Here is a 20,722-nt window from a genome sequence, read left to right on the forward strand (position 1 = left end):
TGACTATCCCCATATTCTAGGGTTGGATCAGCTGGTGATAATTGTGAAATCTTCCCATAGGTGTTTCCTCATGCCAGGGCCATTTATAAAAATAGAGTAGGAGCAGTTCAGATGGTGTAAGGAGATTCCCACCTGAAGATACAAGCCTGAAGGCCTGTGTTAGATCCCTGGGATCCACATGATGGTAGAAGGAGCACCAACTCCATAGAGTTGTCCTTTTGCCTTACACCTGTGTGTGTGAACACAAAAATAGTAATAATAATAACTTTAAATATCGAAATGAGGCCAGGCGGTAGTGGCACACTCCTTTAATCTCAGCACTTGGGATGAAGAGGCAAGCTTGGTCTACAGAGTTAAGTTCCAGGATAAGCTCCAAAGCTACACAAAGAAACCCTGTTAGGGGTAGAGGGGAATTGAGTTAAATCGAGCTAAATCTAGCTGTTCAGAGTTCAGTGAACATAACACTAAGAGAATTGCAGTCAATTGGAGGTCATAATTTAAATTTTTATTTTTATTTATTTATTTATTTATTTATTTATTTATTTATTTATTTATTTTGTGGCTATGACCAAAGTGTCTATTGTAGAGAAGTTTTGAAGTATAGCTAAGCAAACAGAAAAAAGTTACATTACATATCATATGCTCATATCTGTGTGAGTCTTTTTCAACTTTTTATTCTCCAGAGCACACACCCTGTTTGGTTGTGTAATGGTGAGAGCCTCTGACCCCATCCCTGACTGGGAAGGCAAAGAAAGCGGAGACTAGATTTCTGCCCACCTGGGCTAAAACACTGTTGAGGGAGGAAGGAAGAAGAAGGGGAGAAGAAAGGAAAGGGAAATATAATATAGACCAGTTCCCCCTGCTCCTTGCTGCTTCAGGCGAGGTCTGCACACTGGAAGAGGAAGACCTAGAAATTCAGAAATGGAACTCTTCCTTTGTCAAGCCTGCCACATGATCAGTATTTCAGACACTGAGGTGTTGTGAAAAGAGTGTGCATAGACTTGGTCTAATTCTCTTTCCACTAGGTTTATTCCCACATATCTTTGGACAAGGTACTCCCAGACTTCTGTTCTCACTCACTTAACTAGGTTTGAGTTCCAGGCTATATGCCAAAAAAATACAGATAACATAGAAAGCATTTTCAAATTCCTTTTCAAAGCCTCTGAAACATTCTGCTCTTAGTTCAGCAGAGCAGTTCCCAGTACCCGCTCTGTCCACTCTGTGTTCCTAGCCTGTTCCAGAATGCACTATTATAATATATGTAGACGTTTTGGTAGAGTTACAAAACAGTGATAGCTTGCTTAATTGATTGTTCTCTCCACTCAGACTGTTAACATGTTTGCATACATGTACTCTAAATAACTTTCCTGTGGTGTAGCCCAAGATATACCATTTGTAGTTTAATGTATCCACCATTCATAATTAAATTGGGCTTTCTTTTTTTCCTTTCTCTCTGATCAGTTATAGTTTCTGTTACAGTTTCTTGAATTCTATCTTGATAATTCTAGGTATGGAAGAGTTAATTATGTCCTGGCTCGAAGAATAGAACTTTTAGAAGAAGTCAAACGATTACAAAAGAGTCTGGGGGTTCCAGGAGATGCTTCATATACTTGTGAAACTGCAGGCTATTTCTTCCTATACCAGGTAGGACTGAAGGTGGATTTGACAGTAATCATCTCAAGTGGAGAGTGGCCTGAGTTCTAGAGACTTCTTTGGAAGTGTTACTGTTGTTGTTTTAGTACTTTAAAATATGCGGCATCCACACTATTAGGAATACGCTGCATTTTTGTTTGTTTTGTTTTTGGTGTTTTGTTTTGTATTTACATGTTTATTTTGAGTGTGAGGAGGATGGCTTTGTGGAGTTAGTAGCAAGCACCTTTACCCTGAGCCATTTTACCAGGCCCTGTGTTTGCATATTTCATTTATGGTTCAGTGTTCTTTACGAGCAACTCTGACTTAAAGCTGCTATTGCTGCATTTGAAGTCAGTTTCCTTCTTTTTCACTGTTCTCATTTTCTCTCTATCTCACTAAATAATGTAACTAAATATTCTACCTACCCAGTCATAGCAAAGTACAAAAGACATAATTTTTATTATGTCTTCTATTAACTAACAAGGGGAAGCATATTGTTCTTTCTGATGCCCAGAAATAAAGTGTCTCTTAGAACTAATTGATTTCAATTTAAGGCTGTGAATTTGTTAAAATTAATTTTCTGAGCCTGAAAACCATTGAGAAATTGGAAACCACATAAGTGAATAAATGATAAGTCATTGGAATTACTAATAATTTCAAGTGAATTAAGACATAATCAAATCATGCTGATTTTATGTTCCTGATTTTATGTTCCTTGTTCTCATTATAGTAACAGTGTTTATATATTTTACAAATGCTATAACATTGAAATTTTTAATGTATAAGAGAGAATGGCCTTAATCTCTCACCAGGGGCTGCACAAACCACTTGGGTTCATTCAGAATGAGATTTTAGGGTTTTTGTGAAACAAACAGGACATACACTGTGTTGCAGAGTAGTCTGCCTTAGTTCATTTTCACTAGATTCATTTGCTTTACTTAATGCATAATCTAGCCAGTAAAGTACAACTCGGGTTTTTCCTGTAGGTAATGTCACGCTGGGAAGAATACATCAGCAAAGTGAAAAATACAGGGAGCACCTTGCCAGACGCTGCAGAGGTCGCCACATTCTTCCCATTTCATGAATATTTTGCGAATGCACCTCAACCCATCTTTAAAGGCAGATCTTACGAAGAAGACATGGAAATTGCTGAAGGGTGCTTTAGGCATATTAAGAAAATCTTCACACAGCTTGAAGTAAGACTTCTCAACTTGTTTTAATGTCTCTTGAAAAGTTTATGGTTTATCTTTTTAATGAAGTAAATTAAGTAGATAATGCAAACCAAATAGTTTAAGAAAAAATTTTGAAAATATTACTGTGTGTATGAGAGAGAGAGAGAGAGAGAGAGAGAGAGAGAGAGAGAGAGAGAGAGAGAGAGAGAGATTGCAGTTGTAGGCCCTTGCTGGCATGGAGCATTCTACATAAATATAAATAAGCCCAGGTTAGCTTAAACTCACAGAAGTCTTCCTGCTTCTGCCTTCCACTTAGCACATTATGCCGGGTAGAGTTTTAATTAAGAAATAAGCAAGCATTAAAATGAGTTATATCCCTTTTATCCTACTACATTAAGAAAGTAATGTTTTCCTCAGAGTTTGGTTTTCTTTTTCATCTCAGATTCACTCTGTAGCTGAAAATTACCTTAAGGTTCTGAGTCTCCTCTACCTCTTGAGTAATGGAATTGCAGATGTGCACCACCACACCTAAATCATGCAGTGATAAGGCTCAAACCCCAGGGTTTTGCACACAGTTGGCCAGCACTCTGCCAGTTGAACTGTTGACATCACAGCTCTCCATCAGGAAACTTACCAGTACTTCCTTGAATGGGAATTTGACACACTCCATTTCTTAGTTCCTCGTGCCTCTTGATCAGTAGACACAAAATAAGATTCCTCTATTAGCCAAGATGCTTTATCCTGATATGAAAGTGAAGCAAGGACCATCTTTACACACGAGATAGAGAAGTTGTATCCCCTTCTGGGGCAGCCCCATGGCAAATACTCCTTTTAAGAGTCTTTTAAGAGGCATCATCAAGCTTGTTTCATTAGTAAGAACAGGTAGAAGGTGTCACTCCTCCAGGTACAAAGAAGAGGGACTTTGTATCTTTTCTGTTTTTTTTTTTTTTTTTTTCTTTTTTAATGATAAAACTATTGGTTGATAACCAGGGTTTCTTTTTTCTTTTTCTTTTTTTTTAAATTTTACATGTTTATCCCAGTTCCCTCTCCCTCCCTCCTTTTTACCCTCTCTGCCCCCTCACATGCACCCTGACCACCCTCCCCTCCTATACCCCCCACCCCAATTCCACATGTAAGGCAATGCCATCCAGGTGGGGTCATGTAAATCTGTCAAGTCATTTAAAGTAGGGACTAGGACTTCTCTCCAGTCTCTAGGTTAAGGCAGTATCCCTCCATGGGGGATGTGTCTGCAAGGTTCTTCTCTGTCTTCTTAATATGCTTCCATACCATTTCCTAGCATCTGGCACATAGCTGATAGTAAATATTGATACTTGTGAGTAGGTACATGGATATATAGGGTGATAACAATTTTATACCTGGAAATTATAGTGCTATTACATAAATACATCTTAGGATTAAAATATATTCAATACATATTAGCAGCTGCCTCCTTGAGGAGTGCAGAGACGGGTATACAGAGCAACTCACCTGAATCATAAATGCTTAAATTATTTGAGAAACAAAATGTTATAAAATTGAAGTAGGCGTGTGTAATGTTCAAGTGTGGTTAAACCTGATGCTGTTGTACCTGTCCACCCTCTGCCACAGTTGACCCTCAGACCAATCCTTGCAGATTCAGTGACTCTGTGTTCTATGTCACCTGCCTTTTAGCTGGATTCAGCCATATCCTGAGAGATGTGGTAGGAGTTGAAAAGAGACAGTTCAATTCTCATCTTCAGTACCCCCTGCTTTGATTTTATCTCCTGTTACTCTAGTTTCTGTTAGACTCGCACACTACAGTTCCAGCTGGTGGGGTCGCCCAAGTCCCTGGCCTCTGACAATACCACTTCTCTGTTTTATCCTTCCTAGTCTTGGAGTGAAGGTGTCTTCTTGCTTTTGCCAATCTAGATTAGTTCATCCCCATGGCTGGCTTTTTAGTCTTTAGTCACTTGTATGACCAGTTGTTTGCTATTTGGTAGGAATATATGAAATAGTTTTTCTTTTCTTAGAGGAACGTTGAATAATGCAGGTTCATTGGTAATTGATGTTTTACTCGTTTTGTAATGTAAATAGCTTATATGCAGAAAGGTCCAAATTTTAGCTTGAATATCAGCTTTTATTTGAATTTCAAATAACAAAAGGAATTACAACTTATTAGGCTTAGCTTATTATTTTGTTATGGTATTAGGCCTGGTTTGTAATGTATTTATGTATTGTATTAGTAATGTCTCAAGAACTGACTGATCAGGTAGATTGTGGTTGTGTACACATAAACTCTTATCCTAAAATTCTCACTTGCTGGTGCTCATTCCATAGGAATTCAGAGCCTCGGAACTGCTTCGCAGTGGACTGGACAGATCCAAGTACCTTTTGGTAAAAGAAGCCAAAATCATTGCTATGACCTGTACTCATGCTGCCTTGAAACGACATGACTTGGTGAAGTTGGGTTTCAAGGTAAAGACTTCCATCTTAGCTCATCTTCTCATTGGGTCTTCCTTTCCTCACTCTTTTCTTTTTTTGATGATTTAGGCTTCTTTCTTTGGGGATTTGTTCACGTGTGAAAGGTCTCATTTGTATTATTTTAAAGTTCTTTTTTATAAGTATGTTGTAATGTAACATATGATTAATGAAGCTAAATATAATTTAATTTTTGAATACCATGTCTGCCAATTAACATCAGTCATTTGATTGTCTAACCAGCTCATCATAGTTAAAGTTTCAGTTTTACTATCACTTATTTAAAGAATTGTTTAAGCAGATCTACAGCTATGACAGTAGTATTTCAAAATCCTTATCTACAAATATTATTCACATAGTAAACATGTATCTAGTCCCCATTGTCTGTCCAGAGTAGGATGATTTCATTTGTACCATTAGATGAGATATTAAAATAACTTACTGTATGATAAATATGAGGGGGATTCGATGTTTATCACTCAGTTAAAGTGGAACCTAACGATTGAGTAATAAATTTGAATTTTCAGAGTCTTTGTCACTGTTAGCAGTACTGACCAAAACTCACTTGAATACAGATCTATAAACGTTCATCTTTTGAGATTAAGGACAATTGGAGAATAGTCAGGCTGTGAATTTGACTACATAATTTATACATTGCTATTTTAATATGAAGTTAGTAAGGCTTTTTGACCATTGTTAGGCTTATGCTGGTAACTGTGTGAACTTTCAGCTACCATTTGACAAGATTTTCTTTTTCAGTATGACAACATTTTAATGGAAGAGGCTGCTCAGATTCTGGAGATAGAAACCTTTATACCTCTTCTTCTACAGGTAAGAAATAAAGGTCAGAGGCAGACTTTAAGAATTTGCGGACATCGGAAAGCTGTACTTAGGATACTGATTGTCATGGTTTCGTGCTCTCCTTGATTTTACTTTATTTGATTGCTCCATTTTCTCCTATAAACTCTCCCTTTAATCTACTCATGGCTTTGTATTCCCTCTGAGAGACTATTTAAAATACATGGTTTAAGCCAGGCATGGTGGCACATACCTTTAACCCCATCACTTGGGAGGCAGAGGCAGATGGATCTCTTGAGTTTGAGGCCAAATTGATCTACAGAGTGAGTTCCAGGACAGTTAGAGCTATGTAGTGAGACCCTGTCTCAATTAATTAATTAATTAATTGATTAATTGATTAATTAATATCCATGGCTTATAATGTATGTATATGTATATATATATATATATATCACCATTTTTAAAAGATGAGTTTTAATCAAGAAAATTATGTAGTTTGGAGGGAAGATGAGTTACTTGTCTTTTCTTTCGTTTGAATTGTTTCTGGTGTTCTCTGGATACATTGCTTTTCTTAATTGTATGCCTAATTTAAAACCAAGTAGTTTTATTTTAAGAATGTTTCTTGTTTATGATGTTCTTTATTATTGAAGTGTTAAAATATGTAATTACCATTATAAGACTAGAGACTGCTTAATTTACAGGTAAATTTAGTTATCAAAATTGCTTTTATAAGCTATCATATAAAACTTAATGTTTACTATATCCAGTGCAGGATGTATTTCCAGGAACATGGGTGATATGTAGAGTAAGAAATCTGGGACATGTAGAATAAGAAATTGAAGTTAGTAGTAAATGAAGCTATTAATGGTATGGTTTTTACTGTCAAGGTCTTCAAAACTTCTTGACATATTTTTGATACCTCTGTTTCTGGTCATGTTTCTCCTTATTTATGTTTTGTTTAATGCTGACCTTAATCTTTAAGATGTCTTCTGATTACCCTGTTGGAGGCCTCAGACTTTCACCCACTCTTGCTTGCTGTCAGTCAAGAGCATCGGCTACCTTGCTTCTTTGCTAATTAATTCATCTTGTGAATTTGCTCCTTTATAGAGCTGGTGAGGGTTGAGAATTTGTAAATTAACGAAATCATCTGATAAACAAGTCTTCTGTTTGGTAAGTTAGAAACCGATCAGTAATGAATTTTGATATTTCTTTAATTTTCATTTCTAGAATCCTCAAGATGGGTTCAGCCGATTGAAACGATGGATTATGATTGGTGATCACCACCAGTTACCTCCAGTCATTAAGAACATGGCCTTTCAGAAGTATTCAAATATGGAGCAATCTCTTTTCACTCGCTTTGTCCGTGTTGGTGTTCCTACTGTGGATCTTGATGCTCAAGGGAGAGCCAGGGCAAGGTGAAGATTCACTTCTAGTTAAGGACATAGGTTCTGAAACATCTTTTACGTAAAGTTTAGCCTCCTCTAAGATCTAGGAACCTGTCCTCTACAAGTCATAAACCATGTCTATTGCCTCTTATGTATGGTATATGTTGACCAAAGGAATTGTTTTCTTCATTAAATTGATATTAAGGACTGAAAAGGCTTTACTCCATCCTGTCTCCAAAAATTGTGACCTTAATGTAATTATAAAACCTAAAGCAAAAGTAAACAAGAGTAAATCACTGGTTCTTAACTTCATAAGCAATGCCAGCCACCTCCCAGGTCCACCCAGTGTCCCTACTTAGAGGCTTTCCCAGGTCTTGTATTTTATGACATAGCAGCAGTGTTTACAAGGAGCACAAGAGAGCTGCCATTTTTGTAATGTCTTCATCCCCCTGACTCTGATTTCTTGGAACAAGTAGCCCAAAGTTGCTAAAAAGATGAGCAAACTTGGCAACTAAAAAATGTGGTTCCTTAAAATGTCCTTTTATATACCATCTTACTAATCTTTTGTGTTCTGTGGGGCTTTCTCTTGGGACAGCTTGTGTAACCTCTATAACTGGCGCTACAAGAATTTGGGCAATTTGCCACATGTGCAGCTTCTGCCAGAGTTCAGCACAGCTAATGCTGGCCTGCTATATGACTTCCAGCTCATCAATGTGGAAGACTTTCAGGGAGTGGGAGAGTCGGAGCCTAACCCTTACTTCTATCAGGTAACACAGCGTGGCATTGGAGTTCATCTTATATTTGTCTGGCTGAAGTGTTGTGGAATTCAGTAACCCTGAGCCATGTGGCCATCTATTGAGAAAAAGAAAGGATGCAGCCTCACCTTACTACACAGAAACAATCAATTTCAGGTGGATCAAAGATAGACAAAGAATAACTAAAAAGTCAGTGGAAAGTACTGAAAGCAAATACTGACAAGTATACAGTGATATCATAAGAAGGGACTCCTTGATAACAAAAAAAAAAAAATAAGAAAGTCTTAATTGATTTGAGAAAAGCAATAAATATGTAAATTAAAGCAATATATTTGAAAATTCTAACTAAAATCTGTATAAAGAACTCAGTTGCTTTCTGGGAGCTGGAAAGATGGCTCAGGGTTAGGGACACTTGCTGATCTTGCAAATCTTTGTGAGGACCAGGGTAATAAATCACTACATTACACAGTACTTGATCTTGCAATTTTAGTAGGAAAATAACTCAGCACATAAATTGCCCTACGTATGAAAAACACTGTTCTCGCTCCTAGTAATTCTTAACAAGAAGTTGAATGAGTGTGTAAAGACTTAACATGTAACTAAAGTTACTCTCATATACTTGAAGCCTAGGAAAAAATGTGATCTTTAAACGATAACACATTGAGCCATATTCAAAGTAGAAACATGTTTCCTGGTACCCACTTTTGAAGGAGTTTGGGAGTTGATTGGTGGCTCCTCATCGCCTCATTGCATACTGGTTCTGAGTCCCTGCCTGAACCACCGAATGGGATTGATAGGAAACGTTATCCAAGTTACTCATCTGTTTCCTTACTTGTTATTTCTATTATTTGTTAATTCTATCTCTGGGTGAGTTTTAAGTACATCAAGAAGTAAAGGTATTCTCAAATGATGAATACTATGGGTTAAATGCATTTCTGAAGTATTGAAAACCTTATCCTCCCCCCGAGAATGATCAGTATGCATTTAAACTTACATTTTAAAATATTAATATCTGAAACAGTAAGTAGAAAATGAATAAAAGTCCCTAAATTGAAGCATCCTTGACTTACATGGTCCAGTCTCTTAAATGTTCATCAAAATATACTTGTTTTCCCATTGAACTTCACATCTGACTTAGGCAGACTCAGGCAGAGCTCTGAATTAAGCAGTTGTCATTGCCCACATAAATAAGAATTGGCTTCTGTTTGCTGAGAAGTCAGTGCCCCAATCTTGCCAAAAATACCTGAACCCTCAAAACTGGATTTTATTCAGCCTTAGCATTTATTACATAAGGTCATTTCCACGGTCCCTGGTTTGTTCTTTTATCTGTATTGAAGCTGATCCTTAGATAAATGTGTTTTGCTACCAATATAGAAAATGGAGATTTACACAGTCATATGGCTTTCTTTTGTCTCCTGTCTTCCAAAGAACTAGAGAATTTAAATGAAAGAGATAATTGAGACTGTCTGTCACCAGGAACCTGGATATAAATGGTGTCTCTGAAGTTCATCCAGTAATTTTCCTCTTGCCTTGGCCTGGAATCCAGCTTCTTATCTTTGTGTTTTGCTTTTGATGATGTGCTTATGTTCTTGTTTTACTTTCTCAGCTGATGCTTGAACTCGGTCTCTACTGAACTGGATTAAATAGCTGTGGGTCAGATTTCTCACTTTGAAGTTCAGTAAAGCCCTTGTTTTTGAGCTCCGTATCACCCATCTTTAACCAGAATCTCTAACTTAACACTAAGCCAGACTGCCAGTTTGAAAACATCTTCTCATCTAAATGAGTCCAGATCAGGGGCAAAGGAAGACAGCAAAAACAAACTCATAGGAAACATCAGGAAGCAGAAGAGGCTAGGAAAGTGCTGTGCACAGTGCAGTCAATTGTAAAACTGCTACATGTACATCCAGTTACACTAGACATTGTATGGGCTCTTCAGCTGATTGACCCCTTTATATTAATGTTTGTTTTCACAGTTGCAGTTAGAGTACATTGTACAGACTATATATCATGATTATTGTGGCTCCAGGAATATTAACCTCTATGTCCTGTGTTACGAATATATTAGACATCAGAGTTTTATCAATATTAACCTAGAATAAGGCTATCTTTCAACATACCAAAATAATCACTTATCTATCAAGGTTATTAACTTTTCACTTGAAATGTGAGTAAGTGAAAAGTAAGTAAGTGATGAGTAAGTAAGCCTCTTGAAGCACTTATGAAGAAGAATCATAGACGAATTAATATATAATGTGGCTGTGCTTGCATTACAGAACCTTGGAGAAGCAGAGTATGTAGTAGCACTCTTCATGTACATGTGCCTGCTTGGTTACCCTGCAGACAAGATCAGTATTCTAACAACATACAATGGACAAAAGCATCTGATACGGGACATCATCAATAGACGATGTGGGAATAATCCATTGATCGGAAGGCCAAACAAGGTAGTTTTATGAATGTAGTGGCATCATCTTTCTGGCAAGGTTTGCATTTATTGTAAGTGCTTATATTGCTCCACCTTGTCTCACAGACAAGCTTTCTAGGTCAGGATGGCAACAGAATTTCCATGTATAATGTCTACACATGAGAAGACTTGCTTCAAAATGTCAATTCTAATAGTCATTTTAAATAAGAGAGACTAATATAAAATGGGCAAGTGAACAGGGCATATTTTATGCAAAATCTACAAGTAGCCACTAAAATATCCCTGCCCTGTAATTAGTTGTCTTTACAATCATTACCTGTCAGGAAGATATAAATGAGAAACCAGTAAGGGAACAGAGAATGCAGTTCAGTCTGTAGAGTGCTTGCTTAGCATTCATAAAGCCTGGGGTTTCACCCTCAGACTACAAAAACTCAATACTACGGTGCATGCCTATAATCCCAATCCTGGTGAGGTGGAGGCAAGGGGATCAGAGCTTCAGAGCCATCCCCAGTTATATATCAGATTTGTAGCTTGGGCTACATGAGTCTCTGAATAAAATTAAATTAAAATTTTCAAATTACAATATGATACTTACACACACTAACAGCTGTAAAAGCGGGCTATGCAGGTGGCACACACCTTTAATCTCAGCATTTGGGAGGCAGGGGCAGGTGCATCTCTGTGAGTTTGAGGCCAGCCTGCTCTACATAGTGAATTCCAGGTCAGGCTCCAAAGCTACACAGATAAACCCTCTCTTGAAAAACAACAACAACAACACAACAAAAAATAGTTATAAAAATTGATAGTTTCGGACATAGAGCAGCTGGAACTTGGGACATCACTGGTGAGTGTATAAATTGACTCAGACTTTGGAAAGTAGTTTGAAAGTCTATCAAGTTAAACATACACTTAACATAGCCCTACAGTTCCATTTTCTGCAATGAAAACATGCCCCCCCCAAAAAAAAAAGATATTCAATGTAGTTTTATTCTAAATATCCCTAGAGTAAAAGGAACTCTGGTGCCCATTAACAAGCACATTCATTAATGGGAGCCCAGCTGCTCAGCAGCAGGACAAAATGAGCATCTTTATGTATAATACAGAAAAGCCACAGAAGCTTTATGCTATTGACAGACTGGTGTAAGTCTTCATGGTTCTACTCCTGTGCTTGTTTAGAGCCAGCAGAAAATGAGGGAAGTAGATCAGGGACTGCCTGCCTGAAGCTGGGAAGTTGCCTGCTTGTTTACAGCAGGGCCCAGAGTGATGGGCATTGTGGCAGTGGTAGTGATTGTGTGGGAGTATAGGTTGTCAAAACTTATGTATGTAATTTGTACCTCTGAAGTTCACTTCCAAAGAAGTGTTTTTATACACTTCCTAAAGTCAGGGGAATTAGTAAGCTTTGTTAAATTCATAGAGCAGGGATGAAGACCTAGGAGTTAAAATTGGTGGCTAGAATCTTGATGAACCCCCTCTTCCTATTCATATGTATGTTTTCCAGCTGAATAAAAAATACTGTGAAGATTTTTTTTTCCACTTTGACAAGAATGTTATGAACAAAATACTAGGGACACACATTGAATAATAAGTTAGATAATTAGCTATAGTCTTTTGAATATTTGGGATGCCACTTAATAAGCAGAACAAAGCTTGGCAGCCTAAGAAGGCTCTAGATTCCAAGAACAGTTCTTTAATTGTTAGCTATAGTAGACAAGTGCTGCAGACCAGAGTGTGAGTAACGGAAGGACGTGATTCAGGGTGCTTACCATGCTCTAGTTGTACTCACTGTCTTGGTTTTACAATTCCAAGCAAGAATTGATATGATTAGGTTTCTTCTGTGATAATTTTAAAGGTGAGATGCTTGTTTGTAGCATTTTGTTGAGATAATGCCTTTTCTTCCTAGGTGACAACTGTTGATAGATTTCAAGGTCAACAGAATGATTACATCCTCCTTTCTCTAGTGCGGACCAGGGCTGTGGGCCATTTGAGGTGCGTGAGGTTCAAACTCTATACTCTTACTAAAGGTTACTGTCTATTTCAGTTTTGAGCTTCAGTGACAAAGTAGTTCTAAATTTGTTGAATTAATTGCTACAATTAATCATTATGGTGGCTTATAGTACTTTCCGTCTGAATAACATCAGACCCCTTATGTAGTTCTCAGTGTTGTTACTACTGACTGCTTACTTCATAATGTTGTAGTGGTAGCTTCTCCATGGTAGGATCTTAATAGCCTTGGATCTGTTAGAAACAGTATCAGGAACCAAAGAAGCTAAGCTGGGAGGAAGCCTCTTCAGGGGCTTTTTCAGTGCATAAGGCTTTTGGTTTTCTCTCCCCACCATCTTTCAGCTTCATGAGAGGATAAAGGAGCCATTTGTTCTCCCAGGATTAAGAATGGTCCAAACAGACAATAACCTATTTTTATCATTTTTGTGATGTATTTATGTATTAGAGATTTATGGGAGTAATATCTTCTTATTACAAAGCAGCCGTTTGGTTTTATATAAGTCTTCATCTCATGTGACTTACCAGCAAAATTCAGGAGATCTAGAGTTCACTGTCTTAATTTATTCAATGAGTATAAAGAGAAGGTTCTTCAGGCTCTCATAAATTGTCATTAAGTCCAGATCTCTTTGGGCCTTAGTTCAGATTCTATTAGGCTGATAATCTTTATGGAAGAGTAACAAGAACAATAATGTTTTAAGAAATTGTTACAAAGTGATAGTGTTAAAGTTAGCTTATTTTTGCTTATTGAAGTATCAAGCATAGATCTAGGTCTTTTCTGAAAACAGTTTCCTTTCCTAACTGACATAACTATTGTCTGAATAACCATTATTGTTGACCTAAAACCTCTTAGCTCCAAGCATCAATATGTGAATGTCTCCTTCCTCTGTTGGTACCAGTCCTGCACTAAGATATGTGCACACAAAACAGCCATATATGTACAATAAAAAATCTATAGCGATCTCTGGGAACTAAGAAGGTGTGTGAATGGAGGGTTTAAAAAGAAGGTGGTTTCAGTATGACCATGTATCTCCAGATTTTCTGATTAAAAACACCTTTATCCATCTGTTATTTGGCAGTATGCTAGCTTCTAGATATGTAAGAATAAATTTAGCTTTCGTGATCTCCATCCTTGAAGAGTTTGGAGCCCAGTGTGGGAAACATTTAAATAATTGGGACGATTCCTTTACTTGAATATACCCAAAGTTTCAATTTCATTCCTCTCCTGTGTGATGGAGGTGATATTTATAAAAAGCCTCTTAGCCACTACAGTACCAATACAGTCAATGTTCTTATAGAGGGACCTGGACAGTGCTGTCTACTTGCTTGTATCCAGAGTAAGAGCCTCCTAGATGTGACAAGGAAACTGAACACAGCCGTAGAGTGATTCCTTAAAACCAGTGTAAGCGATTCCCTTGCTCTAGCACTCCATTTCTTCCTAGACAGCATTGTATACATTTTCCTTTCTATTTCTCTCTTCATAACCCTACATTAGGGAGTGTGAAGAGAAGCAAAAGGAATTACTACTCCTAGGTAAAACTAGTACATTTTCTAGGAAGGAAAATCTTATCTTGATAGAGCCTGGAAATTACTAGGTAGAAAAGTGAAAGAAGGTGATTTGTCACATTGATGGTGATGCAGTAATTAATGACTGTCACCTGAACCTCTATGATTCTGGTCGGGCTTTTTGTGTTTTTTAAACCAGTACATTGGTTCTTCATGTGTGCACAAATATGCATTAACTAACAAGATGTTTTCAATGGAGCACTCACTCACTTGGTTTACTAATCACACACATTGATTGGTCTTATGCCTTTAAGTTCTTAAGGTTTCTATTGCAATAACTTATAATGAGACTATTTAGTGGATTATGTAAAACAAGGAAAATGGGGCTGCATACATATATTATTAATTTCAAACTATGCTAATTATTTTATTTCCTAAAGGGATGTCCGTCGCTTGGTGGTAGCCATGTCAAGAGCCAGGCTTGGCCTTTATATCTTCGCTAGAGTATCCCTCTTCCAAAATTGTTTCGAACTGACTCCTGCTTTCAGCCAGCTCACTGCTCGCCCACTGCATTTGCATATTATTCCAACAGAGCCTTTCCCGACCTCCAGAAAGGTAGGCCTTTCATCACTGTGTAGAGCAATGTGCCCCAGGTAGGACAGTGGTTTCTCTTAGAGTTGACCACGTTAATGAGAATACCCAATCACTGGTATGAAATGCTCCTTACACCAAAGAACTGCATTGTATAAAAATGATATCTGCTAACATTTACTGAAACTTACTCTATCAGGAATGAACTCCACATTTGATCTGAGTAGTACATCTGCTCAGGAGGCTTTCTGATTGTCCTAAGTGTACACGTACAGAGCTGAGGGTGAAGTTAAATAGTTTGTCATACATCAGTGGGTAAATGAGCCAGAATTCGAAAACAGGAAGTGTGATTCAAGAATTTATGTTCTAATCACCTCACACCTCTCTTGTCCATCAGTTTTCACTTAACAGAGAAATCTAGTTTAGTTCTTGTAAAGCTTGGATTCTAGCTAGGGTGGTGGGGCAGGAAAACACATACAACTTAACCGTCTCCTCTCCCCCTTCCCTCCTCTTTGTCACTGCTCTTCCTCTGTAGGCTCTTCCTTCTTTGTCCAGTTTTCTTCCTCTCCTTTCTGTAGGATAAAGTATAATGCGGTTCATTTATTTATGTTCTTGCACACAGAGGCACCGATACATGATTGATTATATTCTCACTGTTACTTTATGTTCTTAGAGCATGCTATAGACTTGGGGGTGGGTTGTTTGGTTTTCACTTAATGAAATGTCCCAGAGGTCCATTAAGTTTTACTGAAATTGTTTTAAATATGCAGTGAACTTCTTAAAACAAAATAAATTCACTGTTTGTTTTATGGTAATGATAGCCACTTTTCTTTAAAGATGTTTCTATTTGTTTGTTTATTTGTTTTGTTTTTAAGAAATGCTGCCATGAGAAAATTGGAGGAAAGAGAATGGGGTGGGGGATTGTGGGGTGGCGTCACAAGCCCTGAGGTCGTCCTGGATGGCCACCTTGCAGGTCTACACTTGTCTCTTTTATAGACTCACTATTATGTGCTTGCTACTTTAAGTAGGATCCTGGGAAACTTGTTTGTACATTCATAGATAAGACTTTGTGTGTGATCAGTGATTGCAAATAGTAAAGTTGTGCAGTGGCCGAAGTAGAAGGACTGATCTGTGTTTACTTCAGTTGCTTCACTGTTTTACTGCTAGAGTGATTTTTCTCAGAAACTGCTTCCTGAGAATCTAGTTCTCAGGGTGCTGCAGGTAAGGGCTCTGCACTGTGACAGTCTCTCAGTAGAGCCTGACAAATGCTACAAAATTTAAAAATTGGCATTTGAGTATCATTTCCATGGCTGATAGGCTCCATGTTAATAATAATAAATGTTAACATCTTATGCTTCAGAAACACATAGATAGGAAAAATAGTTCTAATATTATCATTCTGAACTATTATAGATTCTCTTTGGATTCTAGACAGTGATGGAAATTGTTGCTTTTAGACAAGTAGTTCTTAACCTTTGGGTCACAACCCTTTAGAGATCTCACATATCAGATATTCTGCATGTCAGATATTTGCATTATGATTCATAACAGTAGCAAAATCACAATTACAAAGTGGCAATGAAAATAATTTTATGATTTGATATGAGGAACTGCATTAAAAGGTTGTATCATTAGGAAGGTTGAACATCACTGTTTTAGATGTATTGATTTATTTTCTCTTTTCATGAGGCTTTATCTTAATGATTCTTTGATATCAATTCACATACTGAAATTCTGTTTTACTTACCAGCCCAAAGTTGTATTAAAAACTTAATGACTCTCAACTCTGTTGTCTTTCATTTTTCTAAATATTCATGAAGTGCTTTCTCAACTCTGGCTTGGGGATTTCATGTCCTCCATACCCTGGTAGTATTTATAGACTCAGAAATGGGCTTCTATTGAAATGATAGGTTCTGGGTTTCTTCTTTTCACTAGATTCTTCACTCTCCTTTTGCTTTCTTATAGAATGGAGAAAGACCACCTCATGAAGTACAGGTGATAAAGAACATGCCCCAGATGGCGAACTTTGTGTACAATATGTACATGCATTTGATACAGACTACCCATCATTATAATCAGGTGAGTTTGCTCAAGGTTTGCTCATTTCTCTAAATATGGAGTGATCTTAAAACTAACTTTGTGTACAATATGTACATGCATTTGATACAGACTACCCATCATTATAATCAGGTGAGTTTGCTCAAGGTTTGCTCATTTCTCTAAATATGGAGTGATCTTAAAACTAATTTGTCATGGAGTCTACAGTCAAATATTCTTATTGATGTAGCAGTCATTTTAATAGCTGTCTTTAGAAATAAATTAGCATCAGTACGCTCACTCAAAATGTACGGTTTGATGCATTCTGTATTTATCATGATGTATGTACTCCTAAAACTATCACTTAATCTACGTAATGAGCATAGCTGTTGTTTCTCATGTCACTTTGACTCCCTGTCCTTCTCTAAGCACATAGGGTTGTGATTTCTGCCACCATGGACTAGTGTCTGCTTTCTAGATACTTATACAGCATCCAATATGCTGTCTTGCTTTTTCATTCTGTTGTTTCTCAGCCTCTCTCCCTTTTTTAAAACCATTCCTGTTGGTCCATGCTAGGAGTGGTCCCTTCCTTTCACCTGTTGGTATACATTTTGATTGTTTCCATTGTGGGATATTACAAAGTAATTATTGTGAAAGACTTTGCACTTCTACCTCCAAGGAGAGTTGCTGACTGATTTGTTACATGTGTGCTTAACTTTTTTAAAGTGGCAGCTTGTTTTTCGAAGTAGTTTTTCAAATAGAACTTGCTGCTCTATCCAGGAGTATGTGAGTGTGGTCACTCTGCATCCTCAGCACACTTGATTTAGTAAGCCTTTCTCTTTAGTGGGGATATTAGGAATATAGTGAGCTCAGTGTGGAATCAGTTTTCTAGTGGGGAGGGGTTGTCGTTTTTTAGAATTCATTTGAGCATTATTTTATATTGTTATTTGCCCCATAAATGTCCTCTTTGGGGATGAGTCTGTTCACAAGTATTATCATAGTGCACTCTCAGAGATTTTTGTCTCCCAGCTACAGGTCCCTTACAAACACGTTTTTATAAGTTTAATTTTTTTTTTCTTTTTAAAGCAGCTTTTAGTAGAGTTTTGAATTTTGACATCTAATATCTAATAAATCAAATTATTTTCCTATAATTCATTCTTGTATGTCCTAAAAATACTTACTTTAGCCCCCATTGACAAAGATTACCCTCTACCCTTTGGGTTGTGGTGTTTACAAGTAGGATAGGTTTTGAATTCATTTCTGGCAAAGTTCTATGCAGTATTGTACTTATTCATCCATGTGTGGGTGTTCTGTAGTGTTCCTGCATTTTTACTGCTATTCCCTCAGTAGACTATTTTATTCTCTTTTGAACTACGACTTGTAACCTTAGTCAGATAATATAAAAACACCCCAAATACTGCCTCTCTTTCTGAATGTTCTTCTGTACCCCATTGCGTTCCACTACTCAGTGTGTCTGTCCCACCCTTCACTGTCACCGCGCTGTCTGGGTTACAGCAACTTAGAATTAGCAGATCTTAAAATTCAGCAAAATGAGTATTTTAGTTCCATTCTTTTTCAAAAATGACTTTTTCTATCTAGACTGAGCCATCCAATTTCTAGCACTGTAAAAGCCCACTGTAATCGAAATAATGTCTCCATAAGTGAAATTGTTTGGGGTCAATTTGGGGAAATTAGTACCTTACTGATTTTAAGTCTGTCTCTTTATGAACATTATATATCTCCATCTCTTAGCTCTTCCCTGACTGCCCATTGCTATTCTGGGTGGTACTTTTCAAATGTTTTCAAATTTCTGATTAGCTAAACAAAATCTAGGAGGAAAGAAGCTATGGTTTCACTCCAGGCTGCCAAGGCATTGAGAAAAGTCTAGGCATAGTGGGCTGTTCTGCTCTCCTGGATGAACGAGTTGGAGGCTTGATCTCTGTCCTTCCTTCCTCCCTACCATGTCCTGGTCTTCAAAATGAGCTCTCCTCACAGACTCCTTCAGTGAAGGTGAAACCTCACTGTGCTTCCTTAGCAGCCTTAGCAAAAAATTCTCTGATTGAAACTCATAACTTTTCATATTGGGTTTTACTTACACGTGACACGCAGACATTCCTTGCCATTAGCAGAATCATGGTCGTTGTTCAAAAGTATCAAATTTGTCATATCAAATGGCTAGCAGTGTTTGAAAAACTGTAGCAGAAGCAGTGTATCGAGAAAGTGATATGAGAGCTTGCTCGGCTTCATAAGCCAGTGCTCTTGACACTCTCGTTTATTTTTAATTAGACTTTCTTACAACTACCACCTGCAATGGTGGAAGAAGGTGAGGAAGTTCAGAGTCAAGAAACAGAAATGGAAGCAGAAGAAGAGACCATGGCTGCTCAAGCTAATGTCATACCCAGTCCACCAGAAGCCAGCTTAAGTCAAGAGATTCCAGCCCCCCAGCCTGAGAGCTCCAGTCAGACTGAGGCAGCCTCCAGTGAGATGGAAGACATCTCTGCTCTGCAGGACACTGCCACTGCAGCCGAGCCTGTGTCTGCAGCAGCAGAAGCCACCACCCTAGAAGATGCTGCTTCTGTCCCTGCAAAGACCCAATAACCTAATCAAAGCCTTTCCCGGGACATTCCATTTATAAAGTTACCCTTTGTGTTTCATACTTGCAGTATGACTTTAATGACACCAACTAATGTTCCGTCCTTATTTTTATTAGCTGGTTTCCTTGTTTTGTATATATTTTTATTTGTAAATATATAAACAACTCCACAGTTTTCATTTGTTCGATCAGAAGAGAAAATAATTTTGATTGCCGAATGTATCTGTAATAATACCTGAATTAAAACTTTTTTATAGAATATGTGAGGCACACTTGCCCTTTTTCTTTCCAGGTTCTCACGTTATCTCAGGCTGGCCTTGAACTCCCAGTGCAGCTAAAGATGACTGAACTCCTGATCCTCCTGCTCCCACCTCCCTAGTACTGAGATTGCTTGCACTCTGCTAAACTTTCTATTATGCCTTGCTTGGGATCAAACCCAGGGCCTTGTAGATGCTAGACAAGTATCCTGCCAGCTAAGCCTCAGCCCAGCCCATACTTAACAAGTCTAGTGCATGTCACTAGAGAAAAAAGGGCCCAAGATACTAGAGTTAACCCTCAGTGGCTGTGAGCAGAGTCTCAGTTGTGTAGCAGGTTGTTTCTCCCATCACGCTGTCAGGCACTTGAGCCTGTAAGCTCCCCTCACCCACACTTCCTCCCCCACTCCTCACCCCCCCCTTTATTCCTATAAGGACATAAATAGCCACAGGGTAAAGGTCTTTGCAGTCTCTCAGACAACATGCACATATTTTCTTCTCTGAACCTGAAATGATTTAGAATCACCCATTGTGGCCCATGGGCAACATGCAGCCAAGGACAGCTATTATGCAGCCTAATCCAAAATCATAAACTTGACTTAAAACTTTGCAAGTGTTTTGTAATTTTTAAAAAATGATACAGTTCTTTTTAAGATTTAATTATTCTCATTTTGTGTGTATATGGGTGTTTTGCTTACATGTATATCTGGACCACTTGCATGGAAGTCAGAAGAGGATATCAGATTCCCTGGAACTGGAGTTACAGATGTTAGCCTCCATGTGGGTGGGTGCTGAGAATCGAACCTGGTCACCAGTACTCTTAATCCCTGAGCCATCTCTCCAGCTCAATTGTGTTGTTCTTAAGCATGAACTTTGGCACAATGTCAAAAAGTTGGGCGTGCCTTACTCTTCACTGGAGTCTTGTTTATTGGTCAGGCCCACTTTAGACCTAAGGAATTAGAACCTTAGACACATGGCAGGTTCTCCATAACATGGTGGCGTTCAATAAGGCTAGTGTGACATTCAGCTGAACAGGAGTTAACAGGACCTAAGTCTAGGCAGTAAGAGTTATTAGAGAGCTTAATTCCTGTGTGCAGTGTGGGGGGCCTCCTGGTGAGC

The 20,722-nt window shown here is 38.0% G+C and overlaps 1 protein-coding gene across 1 annotated transcript in view; it reads left to right on the forward strand.

Moving 5' to 3' along the window:
- The window catches only part of Aqr (aquarius intron-binding spliceosomal factor), a 77,636-nt gene extending 58,026 nt beyond the window's left edge, over positions 1-19,610 (forward strand). Inside the window, exons 25-35 of the mRNA XM_051183774.1 lie at positions 1,509-1,644; positions 2,619-2,828; positions 5,121-5,258; positions 6,021-6,092; positions 7,287-7,474; positions 8,040-8,211; positions 10,473-10,643; positions 12,525-12,610; positions 14,569-14,743; positions 16,685-16,798; positions 19,043-19,610. Coding sequence (XP_051039731.1) covers positions 1,509-1,644; positions 2,619-2,828; positions 5,121-5,258; positions 6,021-6,092; positions 7,287-7,474; positions 8,040-8,211; positions 10,473-10,643; positions 12,525-12,610; positions 14,569-14,743; positions 16,685-16,798; positions 19,043-19,354 — 1,774 coding nt within the window. The 3' untranslated portion in view covers positions 19,355-19,610. The remainder of the gene's footprint in view (positions 1-1,508; positions 1,645-2,618; positions 2,829-5,120; positions 5,259-6,020; positions 6,093-7,286; positions 7,475-8,039; positions 8,212-10,472; positions 10,644-12,524; positions 12,611-14,568; positions 14,744-16,684; positions 16,799-19,042) is intronic.
- The last annotated feature ends 1,112 nt before the right edge of the window (positions 19,611-20,722 follow it).

This window comes from Phodopus roborovskii, unplaced genomic scaffold (genome assembly GCF_943737965.1).
Source record: "Phodopus roborovskii unplaced genomic scaffold, PHOROB, whole genome shotgun sequence".
Classification (NCBI taxonomy): Eukaryota; Metazoa; Chordata; class Mammalia; order Rodentia; family Cricetidae; genus Phodopus; species Phodopus roborovskii.